The sequence below is a fragment of the Capricornis sumatraensis genome, chromosome 11 (genome assembly GCF_032405125.1).
Source record: "Capricornis sumatraensis isolate serow.1 chromosome 11, serow.2, whole genome shotgun sequence".
Lineage (NCBI taxonomy): Eukaryota > Metazoa > Chordata > Mammalia > Artiodactyla > Bovidae > Capricornis > Capricornis sumatraensis.
This window is the reverse complement of record NC_091079.1, coordinates 79,000,097-79,026,408: the sequence shown is the minus strand read 5'-3', so window position 1 is coordinate 79,026,408 and position 26,312 is coordinate 79,000,097. Positions and strand designations below refer to the sequence as shown.

General features: G+C 37.3%; 1 protein-coding gene across 2 annotated transcripts in view; it reads right to left on the bottom strand.

The window, feature by feature from the left end:
• Nucleotides 1-367: 367 nt before the first annotated feature.
• The window catches only part of LRP12 (LDL receptor related protein 12), an 87,848-nt gene continuing 61,903 nt past the window's right edge, over nucleotides 368-26,312 (bottom strand). For both annotated transcript variants that reach the window (XM_068983934.1, XM_068983935.1), the window contains 5 exons: nucleotides 19,896-20,031; nucleotides 10,373-10,575; nucleotides 7,966-9,070; nucleotides 6,414-6,546; nucleotides 368-1,667 (listed from right to left, as the gene is read on the bottom strand). In XM_068983934.1, coding sequence (XP_068840035.1) covers nucleotides 801-1,667; nucleotides 6,414-6,546; nucleotides 7,966-9,070; nucleotides 10,373-10,575; nucleotides 19,896-20,031 — 2,444 coding nt within the window. In that variant the 3' untranslated portion in view covers nucleotides 368-800. The remainder of the gene's footprint in view (nucleotides 1,668-6,413; nucleotides 6,547-7,965; nucleotides 9,071-10,372; nucleotides 10,576-19,895; nucleotides 20,032-26,312) is intronic.

Here is a 26,312-nt window from a genome sequence, read left to right as displayed (position 1 = left end):
TTGTACAGTTTTTGTACACATAAAGTTCAAGATTTAATGCATAGTAGAATATCTTCATCTGCTTAATTTTGTCCTTAAATAGAGATGAAAAAGAAATGACTTGGGATTTTTACCATTTGGTTTGTACCATATAGAATATTAAAGTCAACATTAGAAAACCTATAAAAGAGTTTTGTTTTTTGCCATTAATTTATCTAACTATCTAAATTTCACATCATTCCATGTCAAACATGAGAGAAAAAATTTTAGACGAAGTTTTTTTTTCCCTTTGACAAGCTCATGTTATGATGAAATACAGTAACGCTTAGACAAATGTTATATAAATAAAAATAGATGAGCATAAGGAATTTTTACTTTTTATATTAACAACCTTAACATTTAGTATATTAACTTACAAGATGTGTTGGCAAAAGCATAAAGGGTTTAATTAAAAGAAGGTATTATTCTGGACAAAGAAATATTTTAACCTAGGATAGATAAACTGACAGTCAAATGAGTTTCAGCAGCCATATCTCTACTGCTAACCACAGTACCAGAATGAAAACAATTAGAAACAAATGGAAAAACATTATTGAACAATCTGAATACATAATGCATTTTTAGCTGCTAAAATAGTAAACTCTAAAGTTCATAGAGTTACAGTTGTTTAATTTAACCATGCAGGCTAACATATGATAATAAGAAATCACCCTGCATCTTTTTTTTTCTTTTTAAATGAAAACTAGTTTAATTGCAAAGTTATAAAACAATGAATGGATATTGCTCCAACTTGTATCCAAGCTCCCTGATGGGATCTGTACCTAACAAAGTAACAAAGCTTCATCATCACTCGTTTCAGTTTTCAGCGTTGCTTCTAAGCAAGAGTCCGGGATCTGGGCAGTGTGGACGATACCACAGCGCTCACAAGGGCCATCACGACTACTTGGCCTCACTCCAGGATTTGTTCCACTATATGGTTGTCTGAACCCTTGCCCTTGATCGGAGGCAAGATCAAGAAGCGGTCTGGAGCAGTCATTCACATCAAAGTCTGAAGCTCCTTCAGAAACTGGAATTAGCATTTCAACATCATCATCTTCTTCTCTTCCATTTACCCCATTATCAAGTTGTCTCAAAGGGCTCTGGTTCTGATTCACAGAGCTTGATCGCCCTAAGGTAAAACGTACCCAACGTAGCCCCTGAGTCATTCGACTTAGCGCACTTGTGAGCTGGTGCCGTGCTGGACTTACACTGGGGGGTTCCACGCTGGTCACATCCCGTCCGGTCTCTGTGTGACCCCCTCGGGTGCTCTGAGTGGAGGAACTTCCACTTGCTCCCACCGTTGCTTCTACAGCTGTCGTGGGAGGGACTTTTTGGGGCAAAGGAGCTGCAACCCCACCCGATGCTCCTGCTGTATCTCTTCTCTCATTTTCTGTGTCTGTGTCATCAGACTCCACGGAAAACAGACTTCTGTGAGTATGATTTCTTTCAGGTTCTCTGCTGGTACTCTGGCTAGGGACAACCTCATCTCCATCTGCTGAGACCAGAGCCAATGACCCTGAATGGCGTGACCTTGCAAAATTAAAAATACGATTCCAGATGTTGCTGGATCTGCCTGCCATAGGAAGCCTGATGGAAGTAAATCCAAGCTGAGACCGTACAGCTAGCCTCAGGTTTTCCAAAACAGACGCCTGCAAAAAAAAAAAAAAAAGATCTTAAGACAGCTGAAAACAAGGTATTAAAACTGTTGTGGATAAAAATTCTATTACTCATTGTTAGGGTCTATGAAAGATAAATTAAATTCTCTCATTAATACAGGTTCATCCCACTCCAGAAACTAACCTATAACTGGAACCACTGTTTATTGTGTTTAAGATTTTCTTGATACTTATATATGAACTTTAAAATAATAATGTCAATCACAACAGCAATTTTGTTTTAAAACTTCACACAGTAATCCAATCCTAGAAATGTACCCAAGATGAAAATGAAATTATTTGATACTTCTTTAGCTAGGAACATAGAATAATCTCTACCATAATTCTCTAAATGACTTACAGGAGTGTGAAAACCAGGCTGTTTATCTGTTTGTTTGGAAGAGAACAAATCAGACTTGATTTACAAGGTCAAAACCAAGATTTGTTGGATGAGTAGATACTGAGAATTTATTTATATTATCATAAACAGAGGAATTATTATATTTGTAATGCAGCACAGAAAACAGAAAGTCAAAGAAAAGAATTTGTTTATAGCACTATTCAATGGTATCTGAGACATTTAGGTTTCTTCTCAATCTTAAAGATTTAAGTCTTATTGTCATGTTAAACATAAATTATAACCTTATTCTTTGAAAACTGATGATTTTTAACTAGTGAATTTGGGAGGTGACCATATTGCTCAACTGAAAGAAAAACCTACTTTTTTTTTGTAGATGAATGACTATCACAATTATTTAAAAAAAGACAAAAACCCAACAAGCTACTGTTATAAAAACAGTCTTTAAGCTCCATCTAGTGGTTATAAAAAGGAGTAATCAAACTTGGAACAAACACAGCTTTCATCAATCCGGCATTTAGTATTTTTACAACACAGTATTTCCAAGAAACAATGGTAAGTTGATATACTCTCTTTCAAATGAAGATACAGCTTCTATCTGCCAAAATGAATGACTCTTGCCCCTCCTCCTCACAGAAGAAAAGAAGGGAAGAGAATAAGAAAATGTGATAGTATGTTCTCCATCTCTCTCTGTGACTGGTGCTGCATTCACTTGTGATTTCCATATAGACTTTTTGAATATAATCCCTGAAACATAATTCACAGAAAGCTAAGAAGCTACTATCATAGGAATATCTCATAGTCTGGCCTTAATAAAGAACAGATTGTCAATAAGAAATCTGAATATCAGCATATATAAATTTAGTATGGCAGTAAGATTTTTCACCAATTATGAATATAAATAAAAGTGGTTCACATCCCTGTGAACTCCACAGATCTGGTTTTCCTCATCTGGCATTCAAGTTCTAAGGCTTTGCGTGAGCACTGTCATTAAATCCAGCAAGGAACACAGGCTCTTCAGCTATCCTCTCCTCTCAGGCAGCTGAGATCCACAACACCTTCAGCACACTTCAAAGCCGACTTTAACAGGACAGTCTGCCACAGTGAGATGAAGTTCTCTACTCATTTCAAAGTCTGTTTAATTAAATGACAGCCAGTTTAGTTCTACAAGGGGCTCTCATGATTGTTTTAGGAATAATTTCATATACTTCTTCAGTTTATGAAGAAGAAGAAAGAAAGCATGCCTCAGAAAGGATCGCTAGTTTGAATGAGATGGTAATTCAGAAAATAATTCTTTTTAAAAACTAATATAGGTATTTGATACTTTATTAACAAAAGTTTCAAACTTGAGAATTTAGTCTCATTAATAAAATCTAATTTACAAACATGTTTTATTTTAAAACTTTTTTCAATCAGAATTCTCTCAGGGTAAATTATAACCCAAGAGGAAAGCTGTTATGGGGAGTTAATGAAACTTTACCCAAAGTGAAGTCTGACCTTTGCCCTTTACTTCTGGGAAGAGATCTCAATCCCTGGAATGTCATCTTTGATGGAAGTTGTCATTGCGTGGAGCCTTGGGCCAGCCACAGAGTAACAGTGTGTTTCAGGTGGAGGCTCTGAGCCACACAAATGTGATGCAGGGTGAGGGCTTTCAATCAGCAGAATCAGTCAATCTCTGAAGGGCTAGAGACCGGGATCAGTCACGTGTGTGATGAACTGTGCCTATGTGATGGAGCTCCTATAAAAACCTTGGATACGAGGTTTGGGTGAGCTTCCCTAGATGGCAATGTTTCAAGCATACTGTCATTCACTGGTGTTGAGAGAGGTACACTGTCCCGACATTATGGGGAAGAGACAATTGGAAGGCTTGTGTCTGGTAATCTCCTGAACCCTGTTCTGTATGTCTCTTACTTTGGCTGATTTAATCTGGGTCGCTTCCCAGCAATAAACGTTACACCACGGTAAATAACAGTTTTCATTGAGCTCTGAGGCTTTCTAGTGAATTATCAACCTGAGGATGGTTTGGGGAGCCCCTGAACTTACAATTATAATTGGTGTTAGAAGGGAGGGCTATCATATGTGGACTATGCTCCATGTAACACAGTTGACTGAACTCTTGAAGATACCCTCAAGGTATACTGGTGGTAGGTGACAGATGGTAGAGTGGGGTGCATGGAATTAACCATCCTCTGAATTCCTACCTAAAAAGAACCTTTCCCCATGGCAGGAACAACAATATATTATGAAAAAGCCACAATGTAGGTTCTTCCTATGTTGCACACAAAATTTTAACCAATAGAAATTCTGAATTACTTAGCAAATTATATTCAGAGAAATGTTTTAAAACTATAAATTCTCACAAAGACTTCCTAAAAAGACTCAAATAAGGTGACAGATTGCAATCAGAAATCTCATTTACCAAAAAGGAAATGCACTTTCATTTTGAACGGAATTAATCACTGGGCTTCCCTGGTGGCTCAGCTGGGAAAAAACCTGCCTGCAAAGCAGGAAACCTGGGTTCGATCCCTGGGTTGGGAAGATCCCCTGGAGAAGGAAACAGCTACCCACTCCAGTATTCTGGCCTGGAGAATTCCATGGACTATCTATGGAGTTGCAAAGAGTCAGACACGACTGAATGACTTTCACTTTCAATCACTGGGAAAACAATGTCTAACAATTTTTCTTAATTCTGATACTGGGAACAATTTTTAGAATTATTTCATGATGAATTTACATTTTAAATGTATAAACCTTTATGGCCTTATGAACCCTGGCACAACTTTAAGAATTGAAAAATTTAAAAAGCAATTGCCAGGAACTATATTCAGCATCTTGTAATAACCTATTACAGAAAAAAATATGAAAAAGAATGTATATAACTATGTATATAACTAAATCACTTTGCTGTATACCAGAAACTAAGACAACACTGTAAATAAACTACATTTCAATTTAAAAAATTGCTAACAAAAATAAAGAATTCAGCAACATTAATAAAGAATGACTATATGGGAGGGGAGTTTGGGGGAGAATGGATACATAAATATATATGGTTGAACCCCTTTGCCTTCTACCTGAAACTTTCGTAACACTGTTAATTGGCTATACTCCGAATAAACTAAAAAAATTTAAAAAAATGAGTCACTATTTAAAGAAAATTATATGGATTTTTAAGCATTGTAAAATTCAGCTGTGAAGAGGTTTTCTCTCAAGGCAGGTGGAAATATTAATTTCTTTTCAATGACTTATTTTAATCTTGCATGTTACTAACATATTTCTAAGCATATCAACCTTAGTATTTATTCTTAAATCTTCGAAATAGTTCAAGTAGAAAATAAGTTGTCAGACTTTACTTCTGAATTTCAATGTACTAAATTATTCTAAACATTAGGGTTTCCCAGATGGCGCTAGTGGTAAAGAACCCACTTGCCAATGAAGGAAACGTAAGAGACACGGGTTTGATCCCTGGGTGGGGAAGATCTCCTGGAGGAGGGTATGGCAACTCTCTCCTGGAGAACCCCATGGACAGAGAAGCCTGGTGGGTTACAGTCTATGGGGTCGCAAAGAGTCGGACAAGACTGAGCGACTAAGCACATCCTACACATTAGGAAATGGCAACCCACTCCAGTGTTCTTGCCTGGAGAATCCCAGGGATGGGGGAGCCTGGTGGGCTGCTGTCTATGGGGTCACACAGAGTCGGACATGACTGAAGTGACTTAGCAGCAGCAGCAAACATTAAAATGCTTAAGAATCACGTAACCAAATAAGGAGTAACGAATGAAAACTATACTTTTGAATTTGTTAAAATATAAGTAAACAACTAGAGTAGACCCTTGAGCAACACGGGCTTGCCCAGGTGCACTTATTTACAGATTTTTTTTTACTACAGCACCACATCCCCTATGGTTGGCTGAACTTGTGGACGCTGAACTCTAGACAGAAGGCTGACTATAAAGTTATTGTTTAGTTGCTCAGTCATGTCCAGCTCTCTTGTGACCCCATGGATTGTAGCCCAGGCTCCTCTGTCCATGGGATTTCCCAGGCAAGAATACTGGAGAGGGTTGCCATTTCCTTCTCCAGGGGATCTTCCCAACCCAGGGATCAAACTGCATCTCCTGCATTGGCAGGTGGATTCCTTACTACTGGGCCACCTGGGAAGCTCAACTATAAAGTTACGTGTGAATTTTCACCTGCATGGAGCACTGACGCCCCTAACCCCCACATTGTTCAGGAGTCAACTGTATAATTTCAAATCTTCCATTTATTTAATTCTTGACTCAACTGCAAAAATTCTAACGCAATCAAGGGTCCTTCACCATTACATGTAAGTATAGACTTCATTTTAAGAGGTACTGAAATAGAAATCATAAATTGTAACATACCTGATTAGGTGAACAAACAGGAAAATCTTCAACTGGTGGAATTAAACCCTGAGCGATCAATTGTCCATAAGAGGGAGGAGCTTCTCTTCTTAACAATTCTGCTTCCACTCTGGACAACTGTGTTTCGAATGATCTTTGAGAGAAACAGAGGGATGAAAGGAGTTAAAAAAAAAAAAAGGGCAAGCCAAAAAAGTAATTCTGTAATTATCAACAATTAAAACAATCTGAATTTTAATATATTTGTTCATTTGTAAAGAAGAATCAGTCAACATTTGGTGAGGATCTATACTACCCTACACTGAGAACACAGAGATGAAGCGGACAGTCCAGCCTCATGTGATTTTACACTAGGGGCCTGGATCACTAAGTTTTAATATATTAAATATCCCTGTAAAAGATAAAAGTACTAGATGTTTACCCTTCTGAGATCATAGGAGCTTGAGACTTGAGGTGAAAGAATTTGAATATTCTTAGAAGACACTACTGTGCTCTTATGGGTGTGTGTGTCTGTGTGTGTGTGTGTCTGTGTGTGCTAAGTCCCTTCAGTCGTGTCCAACTATTTGCAACTCTATGGACTATAATCCTCCATGCTGCTCAGTCCATGGGGCTTCTCCGGGCAAGAATACTAGAGTGGGCTGCCATGCCCTCCTCCAGCGGATCTTCCCTACCCAGGGATCAAACCCATGTCTCTTATATGTCCTGCACTGCAGGTGGGTTCTTTACCACTCTTTATGTTGCTTACTTGCTTTTATGTTGCAATGTATTAAAACATTTCTGGCCACTTATGCTCACTTATGCCAGTAAGAAGCATATGGTTGTTTTGATACTGTGCATCTGTTCTTGGCTGTCTGGGATGTGACTTCTTTGTTTTATGTATTACTTGCAGCTCTCCTGGGGCTGATGGTCATGCTCTCCATAGGAGCTTTCTAGAAGACCTCTCTGCCATCACCTTCTCCAGGTCTCTCCTCTGCCACGTGGAAGACGGCTCTCCCTGAAGGCCACCCTTTCACGCTGAACCATTTCTTACTTAACTGAGATCCTCTGACTTTTATACCACTTTATTTTATAGCTCTTATAGCATTTATATGTTTTATCATTTAATCCTACCTATCAGTTCCTTCCTTCTAACAGTAAACTGCCTGTGAAATTACTCCTACTCATTGCTCTATTCACCTGTATACTGCTTTGAACACAGAAGGCTCTCAAATGTCTGGCATTGTTGAATTAATATTTACAAAAACTCAGGTTAAAGCACTACAACCAAGAATTACAGCTTGCAAAATTCCGATAAAACATGTTAATCTGAAAACAGTACAGACTGCCTTTTCTCACCTCGTTAACTCTTAAGTGTTTGTTTTTTAATGCGCTTATTAACCTTTTGAATCATATGTTTTTCATAGTAATTTTATAAATCACAGACAATATGTAGCTCTGTGTCCAATAGTGTAACAAAAATATATTGCTCATCTCCTTAAAAAATGTGTTGTAAATATCTCGGCCATGTTTTTACTGTACAGAGCACACAACACCATAGCTCTGTCTTGATACTAACCTTCGTTCAAACATTCTCAGAGAATAAAGCTTACAGGTGCACCCCAAGGCAATGACCAGCAGCAGGCCACAGATGAGGCTCCCTATGACGGCTGCGGTGATGACCCGGGTTGGCACAATCACTGGGCAGTTCTCCTCGTCACTGCCGTCGCCACAGTCGTCCTGAGAGTCACATACCCAGCTTTCAAACACACACCGGTTGTTTTTACAATGAAAATTTCCTGGCTGGCAAAAAAAGCAGTTTTTTTCATCGGAGCCATTTGGGCAGTGGTTCTGGTAGTTGCAGCGGTCGGAGCGAGGGTAGCAGACACCGTTCCGGGAACATGGGAACTCCTCCTTCTGGCATACGGTACAGTTGATCTCGTCCCTCCCGTTTGGGCAATGCCAGTAGCCATCACAGCGCTGCTGTTCGGTGTAGCAGCCCCAGTTCCCTCCACAGGGGATCTCCCACGGCAGACAGAAGCCATCTACCTGGTAAGTAGCATTAAAGCCCCTGGCAGCATTGACTTTATCAGCACAGAAATGGACCCTTATCTGTCCAGAAGAAGACACGACAGTGAGAGGTGCGTGAGAATCAAAAGCGGTCAACACACGCAGAAGCTTGTGCGGATTTTCCTCTAATCCATCGTATATTTTGACATAATCACCATAACCAGTACCATCAAGTTTAAAGTCTGTGAAGCGTAAGATGACTTTGCGGTGATCACCAGTGTCTATTAACCAGGTGCAATTGCTTCCAGGAGGATAAAAGTCTGGATAATTGGGAGAATTAAAAGTACCATAAAAATATTTTAACCACTGCCCACAAGTGGGCACATCACAGTCGATCTCATCTCCGAGGTCAAGGCAGTCAATGTTGCCATCGCATTTTAAAGACTCGGGTAGGCAGGTGTAGACTTTGGTAAACCGAGACAGACACTGGAACTGGTTGTAAGCACAGGGCTGGAAGGAGGCAGATGTTGCAGGATTCGCTTCTCTGGCACAGATCTCTTCATCAGAACTGTCTCCGCATTCATCCATGTTGTTGCATTTCCAGGCTGCTGGTATGCACTTTCCATTTCCACAGCGAAACTGGTCACAAGCACAGTTTGGTTCTTCAGATTTCCCTGGGAGGTCAGTGAGAGGAGGGAGATGGAGAGGTAAGGAGGGAAAAAAAACATATTCTTTAAAGGATATGTAACAGCAAGTGGTATTTTTATCGTAAATGTTAATTAATTAGCTCAGGTGATAGCTGGGCTTAAGCAAAAAATTTAATTAATACTGGCTTACTGATTACTCAAAACTTTAATTAAATAATACTTATGGTTTGTTCCATGAAGATCTCTACAGCTGATCTAAAGATAAAGGACCGATTCTGTTTTTGCAGAAGCTGCTTTGCTACAGAACATTTAGTAAAGTGATATAAGATATATGAGCCAGGAGGATATACTGCCTAAGAATTTTAAATATCCTACTGAATAAACATTTTGAAATGAAGAAAAACTCCTCCATAATAATCACCTTTTCAAATCAATCCATTTTAATGTTCTTTTCTAGTTATTTACATTTATTTATGTACATATACACAATATCTTGCAAGTCCATTATCTAGACTCAAGAGCAGGGGGAAGGAGAGAGAAAAGAACTGAAATGTTCATAGAATTCTAATTGTTTAGTAGGCTATCCTAAATATATATCAAGAACGAGATAGGGAAAGAAAACTAAACATTAGCATCCTACAGTCCACATTGATGATGTCAGCCAAAGGCTTTCCTCTCCATCAGCAACTTATTTACTGGCAAATAGGTGACAGAAAATGCTTCAGAATCTAAGTAATTATTACAAAGACGTGCTTTTAATAAAAAAGAGAAAAATTAGCATATGTTGCTAAAGGTGACCATGTTAATTTCAGAAAAATATAAAATTATTTTCAGCAAAAATTTACGGGACTCTAATGTCGGAGTTCTTCATATTTTTAAGATCTGGTCACACTATTTGGATAAAGTTTAAGAACTAGCAAAAGAAGACTTCTGATACTACAAACTATGAAAGTAAAATTGATTGTGTCTTTTCTTTGAAGGTATAAAGATAATGGTAACACACACAAAAATACATTCTGAAGTATCATGCAGGATACGGGTGAACCCCTGAGGGGAAAAGAGTTCCTTTTAAAATAAATATATTCAAAGTATTTACAAAGACTGACTTTAGTGTGTAAAATTAACCGTTTTATTAGGATTATACAAAATGCCTTTTGGAGACCTAACTCTAGGGCACCTGAACCTTTTGCCTCGAATTCCTCAATCTCAGCTGTCTTGGTATTTAGTCACAATAAAATGGATGTTGTTTAGAAGGCAAGTCCTGAAGTGACTGAGGAGTTAATATGATAGAATTCTGTTTCAAACCTTTCTTCTTATATAAAAACATACCTGAAAAGTATGCCAGCCTGAAACCCTTTCTAGAAATACTGTCATCAGAATGGAACCTGATCCAGACGTGGTCTTGGGAAGAAATGTACGGCGGTGGGATTGTGGAACCACAGGCTCTGTAGCTTTCAATATTCTTGTATGTTTCTATCGTCAACCAGTCCAAACTGCATCTTCTGGACCCTTGAATATCAAAATCCTGAAAACTACAAATGAAAAGTCAGAAAAGGCTGTTGAAAGGAAATTTTGGAAAAAAAATTTCAAAAAAAAAATCAAAATAACTGAGAACTTTATTATAAGCCTCTAAATATTCACTGATTCTCCTGGCTCTTCTTAGTATACAACTGTTTCATCAAAAAATAATAACAATAATACTTCTGTGTTCCTAATATTTATATCCTTTCCTAGATTCCAGAATAATACTTCTTCAAAAGTAACACAAAGTTCCAAAATAATGCTAAAAAAAACAGGAGATAGTTGGCACGGCACCTTTTTCTTCTCCCTGTATGTTTTTAGAAAGGACCACTTCTAATTTCTAATACTCTAAACTGTTCTCTGGACCAGAAACACCACTCCATAATTCAATGAACTGAAGGACACAGAGGAAGTCAGCGTCCCCTTAGATTAGACTGGTTTATCTGCTTGTATAATGAAAAGTTTATAGCTTACATTTTCAGGAGAGCAAATAGCACAAACCTGAGCCAAGTAAAGAAGTTAAAAATGAACAAACAAAAAAAAAACTTCAGTGACAAGTTCCTGAGTTTGGGAATACTTTTCTACATAAATGATTTATAGCCAAATGTTATCTTATAGTTTGTAAAACATGGGCACAAATAAAGGACAGAAAGGACTTCCCAAGTGGCTCTGTGGTAAAGAATCCACCTGCCAATGTTGGAGATGCTAGAGACGTGGGTTCTGTTTCTGGATTGGGAAGATCCCCTGGAGGAGGAAACGGCAACCCATTCCAGTATTCTTGCCTGGGAAGAATGGACAGAGGAGCCTGATGGGCTATAGTCCACGTGGTCACAAAAAGTCAGACATGGCTGAGGAACTGAGCATGTACGCAAAGGACAAAACAGTCAAAGAAGCAGCACATAAAAAATTAGCCAAAAAGTGAGATTCCTTGCCTTTGCCTTAAAGCCAAGTGATGATAAAGTTAATTATCCGAGGATTATTACACCAGGCTATTTCCTCTTTAAATATTCTGAGTAACTAGAACAAAGGCTGACATTTTGACTGCTTCCAGTTTTTCACTATTATGAACAATGCTTTAAGGAATTCACATACATGTTCTCTCCATACACACATAAGCAAGTATTTCTGTAGGACAGCTTTTTCTAGAAGTAGAATTGTTAGATCCAAGCATGCAATTCCACTTTAAAGTTGATGGTGGCACTGAGAGAATGTTTATACCAACTCACAATTCCACTGAATGTGTGTGAACAAGTATCTTATACTCTACAACTCCGGCAAAAGGAAACATTTTATTTCCAACGATTTGTTGCCAATTAGCTGCATAAAATAAATTTATCATTGTTCTGGTCTCCATTTCCTTATTTACTGAGATTGAAACACTTTTCCTATGTTTATTAGATATTTCTATTTCTTTTCCTGTGAATCGCACTGTTATATCCTTCGTACACTGAAATGTATTCAAGAGCTCTTTATAAACATGTGGGGCTTCCCTGGTGGCTTGGACGGTAAACAATCTGCCTGCAATGCAGGAGACTCAGTTTCGATCCCTGGGTTGGGAAGATTCCCTAGAGAAGGTAATGGCTACTCACTCCAGTATTCTTACCTGGAGAATTCCATGGATGGAGGAGCCTGGCGGGCTACAGTCCATGGCGTCATGAAGAGTTGGATATAACTGATCAACTATCACTTTCATTTTTAAACGTATCTTTTTGAGGCATGTAGGTTACACAAGATATATACGTCCAACCACTCACACCCATACTCTCCAGTAGTTGGTGCTCCCTGTGGTGCTAAATTTGATGCTAAATTTAGTTGGTGCTAAAAGTATTTTGAATTTCAGCCATTACTGGGCATGAAATGGCATCTCTTGTGGTTGTTTTGTGTGCATTTCCTGAAGACCAATGATGTTGAACATCTTTTCATGTGCTTATTGGACATTCTTATATCTTCTTTGAAGTGTCTGTTCAAGTCTCCTGTCCTTTTAAAAAAATTTGAGCTATAAAAATTCTTTGTACATTCTGGATCCAAGCACTTTATTAGATATGTGTATTGCTAATATTTTCTCTATCCATGGGTTGCTTTTTCACTTTCTTAATGGTATCTGTTAATGAGACAGATTTTTTTTGAAGTATGGTTGACTTACAACATTATATTAGTTTCAGGGATACAACACAGTAACTTGATATTTTTATAGCTTATCCTCCATATAAAATTATTACTACATATTGGCTATATTCTTGTGTGCTGTACATTACATCCTTATAACTTTTTAATCTTATACATAGTAGTTTGTACCTCAACAGTCCTCCACTTATCTTATCCCTCTCCACTGGTAACCACTAGTTTGTTCTCTGTATTTGTGAGTCTGTTTCTGTTTTGTTATATTCACTAATGTGTTTTATTTTTCAGATTCCACATAAACTAAAAATGTACAGTATTTGTCTTTCTCTTTCTGACTTATTTCACTAAACATAATATCCTTGTAGGTCTATCCACACTGTTGGAAATGGCAAAATTTCATTCTTTTTTATGGCTGAGAAATATTCCACCACCATACACACCTCCCTCCCCCACATAATTTTTATCCATTTATCTGTATTTCATGTCTTGGCTACAATAAACAATGCTGCTATGAACACTGGGATGCATTTATCTTTTCAAAATTTTTTTTCATTTTCTTTGGGTATGAAGAGTGGAACTGCAAGGTCGTGTGGCAGTTCTATTTTTCAGTTTTTGAGGAACTTATGTGCTGTTTTCCACAGTGGCTGTGCTGAATGGGAGAAGATATTTGCAAATGACATGTCCAGTAAGGGGTTAATTATCCAAAATACACAAAGAACTCATACAACTCAGTATCAAAAAAACAACCTAATTAAAGTGGGTTGGCAGAGCATCTGAACAGACATTTTTCCAAAGGAGACATACAGATGGCCAACAGGCATATGAAAAGATGCTCAACATTTCTAATCATCAGGGAAATGCAACACAAAACCACAATGAGATATAGCCTCACATCTGTCAAAGCCGTGGTGCTCAGGATGTGGAAGAAAGGGAACCACCTTTGTGCACTGTTGGTGGAACCACATGGAAAACAGTATGGAGATTTCTCAGAAAACTAAAAATAGAACTACCATATGATCTAGCAATTCCACTCCTAGATATTTATGGAAGAAAACAAAACATTAATTAGAAAAGATATATGTACCCCTATCTTGAGAGTCCTTGGACTGCAAGGAGATCCAACCAATCTATTCTGAAGGAGATCAGCCCTGGGATTTCTTTGGAAGGAATGATGCTAAAGCTGAAACTCCAGTACTTGTGGCCACCTCATCTGAAGAGTTGACTCATTGGAAAAGACTCTGATGCTGGGAGGGATTGGGGGCAGGAGGAGAAGGGGACGACAGAGGATGAGATGGCTGGATGGCATCACTGACTCGATGGATGTGAGTCTGAGTGAACTCCGGGAGTTGGTGATGGACAGGGAGGCCTGGCATGCTGCGATTCATGAGGTCGCAAAGAGTTGGACACGACTGAGCGACTGAACTGAACTGAACTGAACTGAATGTTTATGCTGGCTTGTGGAATCTCAGTTCCCTGACCACGGATTGAACCTGGGTCATGGCAAGGAAAGCCTGGAATTCTAACCACTAAGCCATCAGGGAATTCCCAACTTTTAATCAACTATAATGTTTAAGATTCATGAAATCAGGGACCTGATCCAGAACAAAAGAAATAATCAGTAGTTGTCTCTTCATGTATACACTATGAGGATTTGGTTTTCCAATATTCATTTAGGGTGCTTAAAACACATTTATAAGTAGAAACAGTTTTCAGTCTTCTTTTTTTATGCTTTGTAATAGTTTATGTAACAGATTGTTTACAAATCTGCGCCTTGTGCTTCTTCACAGTACAGATGATTTAGGGTAGATATTTTCCATTTCTTCATGCTTTTTGGTTTAATCAGCTTTTCCTAAACTTTCAATAAGTCAATTTTGATAATTTAAATTTTCTTAGAAGTCATTTGCCCTTAAAAGTAAAATTTATCACGGCAAAACTTTACATAGTACTTTCATACAACTGTTTAAATTTTTGTATCTATGGTCTTTAAATTTGTTTGGGTTTTCTTTGTAGATAAGTGTAATACTGGCAAATAAGAATTTTACGTCTTCCTTTTCATTTTTTTTTAATATCACTAATTTCTATTTGTTGGAGTGTTGTATTGATTGAGGGTTCAAGTACAAGCAGTGATAGTATGTAACCCTGTTTTGGTCCTTTGTGTTAAATTAACTTCAATATTGTTTGATTTTTAAAATTTTTGAACAGATACCTTTTATCAAGTTAAGAACACTTCTTTCTCTATTCATTTGGCATTGCCTGTAAAATTATCTGGGTGTAGAATCTTATTTTGACTGTTGATTTAATTTATTTAATGGTACTGCATTAGTTAGTTTTCTAATTCTTCTTGAATCAATTTGGTAACACACATTCAGAAAATGATTCACTTCATCTAATTTATGGAAGTATCAATATAAACCATTCACGATATTCCTTTGTGACTTTTAAAATCTCTATTGTTGTATTTATAACTATAGACATTTTTGCTCTTATTTCTATATCTTTTTTTCCTTCACTCTTGCCTTGAGATCTGTCTTTGTTTATTTTCCTCAGTTTTTCAGAAAACCAGTTTTTTTTTCTGTTTAATTATTTCTGATAAAGATTTTTTTCTGTTTAATTTTAATTCATTTTTTCTGTTTAGTTATTTTCTGGTAAATAAAGATTACCCTGTAGTTTTTATTCTAACTCTTGAGAAAATGCTGAGCTAATATATTTTCCACTTTACTTTCCATGCATTTATTTTTAAATCAATGCATTAAAGTTGTAAATTTTTCACTAACTGCTGTTTCAATGTAGTTCAACAGTTTTAATACCTAATATTTTCATTACGGCTATTTAAAAATATTTTGAGTTCCACTGGGCCTTCCATCTTTGGTGCAGTTGTTATTTAGGAATATGTTTCTGAACATATGGGCTTTCTAATTGTTGTTTTCCAATTTAATTGTGTTACGGTCAGAGAACACAACCTGAATGATGCAGTCTGGAAATACACTGAGAATTCTTTTGTTATTTAATGTATAACCAATTTTAAAATAAATGTTGTACATGTCATTAAAAGGAATGTGCATTCTCTATCCACTGAGATAGGTATAAAAATCACACATATACGTGATATATGTGTCTACTGGATTAATATCAAAATTTCTCTATTTTTACTTACTGTTTTCCTGTTTAAATTCAGATAAATGTTTACAAACTTCCACTGTAATTGTGGACTAGTAAAACTTGGTCAGATTTGCTTGGTAATTCCCTACAGTTTGCTTTTGCTTGGTTTCAGGCTGCGTTATTAGGTACAGAACATCTAACCACGATTATATCTTCCATTTGTTATTAATATTTTGTTTTGAAGTCAATTACAATTGATTAACCCTCCTACACTAGCTCTCTTCTGATCAGTATTTCATAGCTTATCTTTTCCTACCTTCATTATTTAGATTTTCTGTTTTGGTACTCTTTTAGGTATGTTCCTAAAGCCCATCAGAGAAGGATCATACCAGTTAACTGACCAATAAACCTGACTGGATAGTCTATCTTCTAAATGCTAAGTGAGATTTTTTTTAAAATTCTACTTGGGTTGGGGATAGGGTTTTCTCACTTCCCTCTTTTCCTGTATTCTCCTATATTAATAGGTTTTTTAAAAAAAATTTCTTTCCCTCTGCTTTGGTCTTTGTTGTTGTTGTTTAGCTGCTAAGTCATGTCCCATTCTTTTACAACTCCATGGACTATAGTCTGCCAGGCTTCTCTGTCCATGGGATTTCCCAGGCAAGAATACTGGAACAGGTTGCCAGTCCCTTCTCCAGAGGATCTTTCTGATCCAGGGATCAAACCCACGTCTCCTGCATTGGTAGGTGGATTCTTTACCACTGAGCCACCAGGGACACTTTGGTCTAATAAAATCCAGCTACAAGTATTCAGTGTTTCTAATCCCCTTTCAAATTCTCAAATTCAGTAGAAAAATCAACAATTTTATTTTCACCCATCTGTAACTGAAATTTAACATTTCATTAACATTGCTTCACTTATGAAAATAAACATACTATGAATAGTTTTGATAATGCTTCTCACACTGTCACCAGTAGAAATCATAGAAAATTTCATATTACATTTCAGTTTTAGTAGATATCTAGAGTAACTACTTACACTCAAAACCACTTTGAAATTCTAGTAACTGTTAAAAGCATGGCTTGCTCACTAATTGTTAATAAATATATATGTATTTGTAAAAATATCTGATAGCTGTGTTTCAGGAATAACTGGTTTCTTTGTAATGCTATGTGTTTTATTCTATACATTTAAAAATATTCTGGGAATGGATTTATAGGTTTCACCAAACTACCAAAGTGCTCATGACATAAAGAAGGTTAAGAAAAAAAATCCAGTATATTAAATTGCATAACGTCTGTAGTAAATCTGTGTTCCAACTTGCTTCCCTGGTGGCTGAGAAGGCAAAGAATCTGCCAGCAATGCAGGAGACGCAGGTTCAATCCCTGTGAGAAGGGAATGGCTACCCACTCCAGTATTCTTGCCTGGAGAATTTCATGGACCTCAGAGGAGCCTGGCAGGCTGTAGTCCATAGGGTCACAAAGAGTCGGACACGACTGAGTGACTAACAGTTTGATTTTGTTGGCTGTTCTGGTTAATATTAAATTTTTTCATACATTCTAGAAATTTTGGGGTTGCAAGCTTCTGAGGAGGATTTTTGGTGCTGTTTTTTATTTTTTTCTCCCTATATTGCCCCACAGCGTCTGCTCTGTAACTTCCTCCATTTAGGCCTCCTTTCTAAAACCAGCCCGAACGTGGCAGTTCAGAGCAGTGTTACAATCGTGTCACAGAATCAGTAACGGACTTAGTAAAATTCCCATTTATTATGGTATGTCATCCTATCTTTCTAAGGTCTCAGCTCCATGAGAGTTCAAGCAGCGGTTAGTAGAAGTCTTCTTCAGCCTCCTTTCTTAAGCAAAATATCCTGACCCTAGTCCTTGGCTTCCAGCAGGGAACCAGAATCCAATCCTCTGTGGATAAGGTGAACAGAGGATAAGGTAGACAGAGGATAAGGTGGCCTTTGTGAATTTTAGCAGATTTCCAGGGAAAGGATAAAAATGCTTATAAACTGGTTAAATAGTTTAACCAGTTTTACAAGGAGAGTTCTAAGTATTATTTGTTTATAGCATCTAATTTTAGTTTATCTATATTGTAATTATTTTAAACTCAGGAATGCACGTTGATTTTCATTTTACCAAAAAGTTTTAAAACCTGTGTCTAGATAATCATACACCTTTTCTCTGACTTAATATGGTAAATGAATTTAATGTTTCCTAATATTGACTAATTTGTGTGTTTAAATGAACTGCATTTGATCATGGTATAAATTTCTTTTGAACAATTTTTTAGAGATATTACACCAATATTCCCAAGTGAAACTTGACTTTCTTTGCATATTATGTCAGTATGTCATCTTTTAAAAGTTTGTTATTACCATGATAATGGTTTCAGTAAGAACTAGGACAATTACTAAAATTACTCTCTTATTTTATGAGACTGGCTACGTAAATGCAAATTTGTTAACTCGGTTCAGAATTTAGGAAATCTTCCTTTAGCTGTGTTGGGCTCACCTCTAATACTCTGCATTTCAATAATGTGCTTGATTTTTAGTGTAGCTTTGTGACATCTCAAGGATCCAACACATGATCAGAACCAGATGGCAGTATTCCATGTCATCTCCTCTGTGCTGGCAAGAATTGCCAAGTTTTACATAACTGAGCTGGTAGGTTGAAAATTTAATTTGGGGTTGAAATTTTAGGTTAAAAGAAGAAAAATCTCTAAAAATGCTAGTTTCATGTTTAAAAAATATTTGGAATCCCTATGGTAAAATGTTGCTTTGGAAACACATTTGTACTTAAGTCATATTGGAAGTAGCAGAAAACAGACATATTGTTCAGATTCCAATGTTGGTACAGTTACAGAAGGGTAATAACTTTCATGGCACATCCCACCCATGCATCAGGCAAGGGAATCGTACTTCTCACAGAGGAGTGGTACTGCTTCCACAGATGCTCAGGCTTCAGTGTTCCAGAAGATACGGCTCAGGGCAGAGAGGAACCAAAGGAAAACATACCATATGTGGCTGTTTTATGGCTTCCACAGAAAAAAGGGGACAGACAACAACTGTGTTCCTCAAGTGACTGGTCCTCTCATCAGTTAATAAATATAAAAAAGGAAGATGGAAACGTTCAAACATAGGCTTAATTTAGAATCCCACTTTTTTGAAAATGTAAAAATGAAGGGATATGTGTCTATGATCTACGAGGTCTCTTTTAAATCTAACGCTCAGAGATTCTTATCCATAAAAATGTAAATAATGAAAGAATGTCAAGGATGCCTTTGTAATATCTCGTGATAGAAATGGCATTCTTAATTGTGTTATAGTTCTCTGTTTAGGTACACTTTTTTCTCCCCTTCAGGCAATTTTTTTCCTCTAATAACCCCAATATAATTTCCTTAAGCAAGCAATAACTGGTTCTACTGGGTATTTCCTCCTTAGTATCTTATTTCCCATAGTTTTTCTCTACAATTTTAAATGTCTTTAAAATACTCTTAATCTTCCTTATTTATATCTTATTTATTCTTAGGATTCTAAGTTTACGGTTATTTTCCCTAGGATTATATTTCATTTTTTATTCTTAACAAATGATGTATCGTCTCACTGTTATGAAAAATGAGCTTTTTCTAGACACAGTATTTATCCATCATCAGCTTACTTCAAGTTTTATACACATATAACATATACACAGGCATAGTCTACAATTATGTTTTAATTCATTAAGGTAGAGGACTCTACTTTCAAGACCAAGATTATGGGCTAGATCTCCAAGTGAATTAGTAAGTCTGTTTATTTGTCTCATTGCCAAAGATTACACTCTTGATTCTAATGAACTATTCTGCAGATGTGTGGCTTTTGTTAAAAAACTGCCTAGAAGAATATGGATGGCTCAGCACAAATTCATTATCACCATTAGAAAATATTCAAAACATATGCCCTAATAGAAGGGGGGAAATGGGCCGTTATTCCTCCCCTCAAGACAGTAATGATAAATACAATTTATTGTCTAAAAATCATCTTTTTATACTACTGCATGTTGAGTGATGATACTTGGAAAGTGGATTTATATTTTGTAATAAAATATCATACAATAATACAAGGAGGTATCAGAATTACCTTATAGTAATGATTTCCCCTGGGTTTGCCCTTATGAACCAGCTACAGTTGATTCTGGCAGGATATTCGGAAGGCCAGCCTGGGCTCGTGATTATCCCACTCGGTGCTCGAATCTGTTCTGGAGTTTCTCCACAGGCTGGAAGATAATCAAAGCAATCTTAGAAAACTGTTGTATTTTATATAAAGCATTAAGTAAATCAGTACTTATTAAAAAGAAACATGTCAGATGTCAAATCATATACAATAAATATGGTATGGCCAACCTTAAAAACTTTCATTATTCTAATTAGATTGTTTTCTTTCCTTTTAGTCAAATTATCTTATCCTAATTAAGTATAAAGTCTTGGGGAGGTGTGGAAGTTTTCAACTTGGATCTCTGAATACAATTTAAGAGTCAAGAATGCTAGCTTTAGCCATGGAGATCAACTGGTACATCTATCCATCTATCTTTTTCCCAAGATGCACCTTTTAAATTTATTTATTATAACTACCTAAAAATCAACTTTACTGAACTACTTTTTGGATACTTAAAAAAAATCATATAGTCTTCTGAACAAAATAATTAAAGGAAAGCACATATAAACACAACAGTAAGATGCTGAGTTGTTAAGAAGTGGGTAGATGGTTAGATAAAAGCAGCAAAACATTACTTCAAATGTTTCTTTAATTCAAGTTCTTTCAGGAACACTTCCAAACCTTACTATAAAGTCATAAATGATTCCTAAATAATTTTAAAAATAAAGGCTTGAAACAGTCAGTGATTAAAGTTATCATTATGTGGTTAGATATCTAAATATCTTAGAAGAAACAGGATAAATTCAAACTACTACCAGCACTTTGCCTGCATTATACTGTCACCCTGCTTATTTAACTTATATGCAGAGTACATCATACAAAATGCTGGGCTGGATGAAAAACAAACTGGAATTAAGATTGCTGGGAGAAATATCAATAACCACAGACAGGCAGATGACACCACACTTACGGAAGAAAGCGAAGAACTAAAGAGCCTCCTGATGAAAGTGAAAGAGGAGAGTGAAAAAGTTGGCTTAAAACTCAACATTTAGAAAACTAAGATCATGGCATCAAGTCCCATCACTTCATGGCAAATAGATGGGGAAACAATGGAAACAGTGACAAATTTTATTTTGGGGGGGCTCCAAAATCACCGCAGATGGTAGCAGCCATGAAATTGAAAGATGCTTATTTCTGGGAAGAAAAGTTTTGACCAACCTAGACAGCATATTCAAAAGCAGAGACATTACTTTGCCAACAAAGGTCCATCTAGTCAAGGCTATGGTTTCTCCAGTAGCCATGTATGGATTGTTGAGAGTTGGACTATAAAGAAAGCTGAGTGCCTAAGAATTGATGCTTTTGAACTGTGGTGTTGGAGAAGACTCTTGAGGGTCCCTTGGACTGCAAGGGGATCCAACCAGTCCATCCTAAAGGAAATCAGTTGAATAGTCATTGGAAGGACTGATGCTGAAGTTGAAACTCCAATACTCTGGCCACCTGATGCGAAACACTGACTCCTTGGAAAAGACCCTGATGCTGGCAAAGACTGAAGGCAGGAGAGAAGGGGACGACAGAGGATGAGATGCTTGGATGGCATCACCGATGTGAGGGACATGAGTTTGAGCAAGCCCCAGGAGTTAATGATGGATAAGGAAGCCTGGCGTGCTGCAATCCACAGGGTCGCAAAGTACTGGACATGACTGAGAGACTGAACTGAACTGATTCTCCCTTCATTATCTTGAACTCTCACAGTCCACATTTTAGCAATCCAGAATTCAGCTAATAATCCCAGAATTTAGTCTCCCTCAAGAGTCACAGGCTAAAAAAAAAAAAAAAAAAAAAAATGCAATGAATGTTTAAACCTTCAATAAAACTTAAAATCTTGGAATCTCTTATTTGATACAACTCTGACAGACCAGACTATCTAATTTTTAAAGTAAGAGCAGATAAAAAGGAGGAAATTACAAGTGGGGAAAGTAGCTGCCAAAATGACCATTTTTTGTTGTGTCTATGTAATAGAGGTTATAGTCTGTTCAATTTAGGCTAAGTATGCTTGCTAGGAAGTAATTTTGCAAAGTTTTTATCCATAATGGTCAACATATGGCAAACTATATTGCTCAGAGTCAATACTTATTTCAATAGAATTAGCCATTCCCTGCAGAAAACATGCAATCAAGGTTTTAAACCTCTGCAGGTTCATGCCTAAAATGCATCTAGTTTGAAATTAGGGTATACTGCCAAAGGGATCTTGTTTTTAATCACTTTTCAAACACAGAGATTCATGGCATGAAAATATAGGTATATAATACATTGAGTCTAGCATACATCTTATTGCCCACACACAAAGTTTCCACTTGTTTTTGCTTTCCCCTTACCAAAAAAATCCTTTGATATTTTACAAAAAGACTATATTTATCCAAATGTGATTCTATTTGGGGCTTATTAACACTAAAGTATTAAAGCAAGACAAACCATTCAATATCACAGTAATCCAAGTCTATGCCCCAACCAGTAATGCTGAAGAAGCTGAAGTTGAACGGTTCTATGAAGACCTACAAGACCTTCTAGAACTAACACCCAAAAAAGATGTCCTTTTCATAATAGGAGACTAGAATGCAAAAGCAGGAAGTCAAGAGATACCTGGAGTGACAGGCAAATTTGGCTTTGGAGTACAAAATGAAGCAGGGCAAAGGCTATAAGAGTTTTTCCAAGAGAACACACTGGTCATAGCAAACACCTTCCAACAACAAGAAAAGATTCTAAACATGGACATCACCAGATGGTCAATACCAAAATCAGACTGATTATATTCTTTGCAGCCAAAGATGGAGAAGCTCTATACAGTCGGCAAAAACAAAACTGGGAGCTGACTGTGGCTCAGATCATGAACTCCTTATTGCCAAATTCAGACTAAACTGAATGGCACCCTACTCCAGTACTCTTGCCTGGAAAATCCCATGGATGGAGGAGCCTGGCAGACTGCAGTCCATGGGGTCGCTCCAAGTCGGATATGACTGAGCGACTTCACTTTCACTTTTCACTTTCATGCACTGGAGAAGGAAATGGCAACCCACTCCAGTGTTCTTGCCTGGAGAATCCCAGGGCCGGAGGAGCCTGGTGGGCTGCCACCTATGGGGTTATGCAGAGTCGGACACGACTGAAGCAACTCAGCAGCAGCAGCAACAGGGAAAACCACTAGACCATTCAGGTGTGACCTAAATCAAATCCTTTATGATTATACACTGAAAGTGAGAAATAGATTTAAAGGATTACATCTGATAGACAGACTGCCTGAAGAACTATGGACGAAGGTTCATGACACTGTACAGGAGGCAATGATCAAGATCATCCCCAAGAAAAAGAAACTCAAAAAGGCAAAATGGTTGTCTGAGGAGGCCTTACAAACAGCTGAGAAAAGAAGAGAAGTGAAAGGCAAAGGCAAAAAGGAAAGGTATACCCATTTGAATGCAGAGTTCCAAAGAATAGCGAGGAAAGATAAGAAAGCCTTCCTCAGTGAACAATGCAATGAAATAGAGGAAAACAACAGAATGGAAAAGACTACTGATCTCTTCAAGAAAATTAAAGACACCAAGGGGAACATTTTATGCAAAGACGGGCACAATAAATGGCAGAAATGGTACAGACCTAACAGAAGCAGAAGATATTAAGAAGAGGTGGTAAGAATACACAGAATTATACAGAAAAGATATTCACGACCCATATCATCACGATGGTGTGATCATTCACCTAGGGCCAGACATCCTGGAATGTGAAGTCAAGTGGGCCTTAGGAAGCATCACTGCAAACAAAGCTAGTGGAGGTCATGGAATTCCAGTTGAGCTATTTCAAATCCTAAAAGATGATGATGTGAAAGTGCTGTACTCAATATGCCAGAAAATTTGGAAAACTCAGCAGTGGCCACAGGACTGGAAGAGCTCAGTTTTCATTCCAATCCAAAGAAAGGCAATGCCAAAGAATGTTCAAACTACTGCACAACTGCACTCATCTCACATGTGAGGAAAGTAATGCTCAAAATTCTTCAAGCCAGGTTTCAGCAATACGTGAACCGTGAACTTCCTGATGTTCAAGCTGGATTTAGAAATAGCAGAGGAACCAGAGATCAAATTGCCAACATCCACTGGATCATCAAAAAAGCAAGAGAGTTCCAGAAAAACATCTACTTCTGCTGCATTGACTATGCTAAAGCCTTTGACTGTGTGGATCACAACAAACTGTGGAAAATTCTGAAAGAGATGGGAATACCAGACCACCTGACCTGCCTCCTGAGAAATCTGTGTGCAGATGAAGAAGCAACAGTTAGAATTGGACATGGAACAACAGACTGGTTCCAAATAGGAAAAGGAGTACGTCAAGGCTGTATATTGTCACCCTGCTTATTTAACTTATATGCAGAGTACATCATGAGAAAAGCTGGGCTGGAAGAAGCACAAGCTGGAATCAAGATTGCCTGGAGAAATATCAATAACCTCAGATGTGCAGATGACACCACCCTTACGGCAGAAAGTGAAGAGGAACTAAAAGCCCTCTTGATGAAAGTGAAAGAGGAGAATGAAAAAGTAGGCTTTAAACTCAACATTCAGAAAACTAAGATCATGGCATCCGGTCCGATCACTTCATGGCAAACAGATGGGGGAAACAGTGACAGACTTTATTTTTGGGGGCTCCTAAATCACCACAGATGGTGACTGCAGCCATGAAATTAAAAGATGCTTGCTCCTTGGAAGGAAAGTTATGACCAACCTAGATAGCATATTAAAAAGCAGAGACATTACTTTGCCAACAAAGGTCCATCTAGTCAAAGCGATGGTTTTTTCAGTAGTCATGTATGGATTGTGAGAGTTGGACTATAAAGAAAGCTGAGTGCTGAAGAATTGATGCTTTTTAACTGTGGTGTTGTACAGAACTCTTGAGAGTCCCTTGGACTGCAAGGAGATCCAACTAGTCCATCCTAAAGGAAATCAGTCCAAAATATTCATCGGAAGGACTGATGCTGAAACTCCAATACTTTGGCCACTTGATGTGAAGAACTGACTCCTTGGAAAAGACCCTGATGCTGGGAAAGATCGAAGGTCGGAGGAGAAGGGGACGACAGAGAATGAGATACGGGTGGATGGCATCACCGACTCAATGGACGTTGAGTTGGAGCAAATTCTGGGAGTTGGTGATGGACAGCAAAGCCTGGCGTGCTGCAATCCATGGGGTCACAAACAGCTGGACATGACTGAGCAACTGAACTGAAATGACTGAATACTGAAGTGCCAGAATTTTGTTTCCATCCTTGTTCTAATGAGTTATCATCTCAGCAATTAATGAAAAGATGCTGTAAGTCATTTATAAGCCCTTTTTCCTTTCTTCACTTTCTTGCCAAAGCATTTTGTAGCAGTATATTGAACAAATCTTTAAGTTCATGAAGATACAAACATACAAACGAACTAGCAAAAACTATTATCATGTCTCCCCCAGGATATTGTAAACTGTTCATTTTCATTAAAAGATTCATTTACGTTAAAGAGAATAATACAATTTTACGTTAAACTGTGTTTAACTTACAATTATAACACTGTAATGGCATGTATGTACTCAAATACTTATCAGCTGATATAACAGTCCTGGGACACAACCAAAAACCAGGTGGGAATAACCTATGATAAAGCAAATAACTCCTAACCTTTAAAGCAAATAACCTTTAAACAACTAGCTGGAGAGACTAGTTGTAGAGCAAAACAGGAAAGAATTTCATTGCATTTTTGTTAGATTATGCTTAAAAAGTTTCCCCTCAAATACCTGAGAAACCCATAGGTGGTGCTCTCATACCTGGCATGGATGCTCAAAAATACTGCTGTGAATATTTTATTTTCATACAACTGACAAAGGATAGACCTTCCATTCATAAATAAGAGCAGTTATTTCAGTATTCAGTATTTAACATTCTAATTCACTTAATACTTCTATAACATTATTTAATGATTCTACCTGATCAAAAATTAAATTTTCTCTCTTAATTGGCTATGAATATATATTTTGATTAAATTTTGCAACATGACTGAGTCTGGCATTTTGTTTTAGATTCACCCAGTGGCTTTTTACCAACATCTTTATACATATAATACACTGGACATGTAGATTAATATACTCTAGCACAACCACAATTCATCCCTTTCTATATATGAAGAAGAACACATTTAAATGCTCAAAGAATATGACAAACATTAGAAATCAAAAGAAAATTCCCCTCCCTTTTGAGCTTAGAGTTTGCCTATATATATTGGTAGGTTTGGAATCAGAAGACTAAAGTGCCATCTGTCCTATCTGCCACTATGGGCTCTGCCATAATATAAACTACCATACCTTTTAAAGACTTGGTTTCCTCATGTGGTAAAA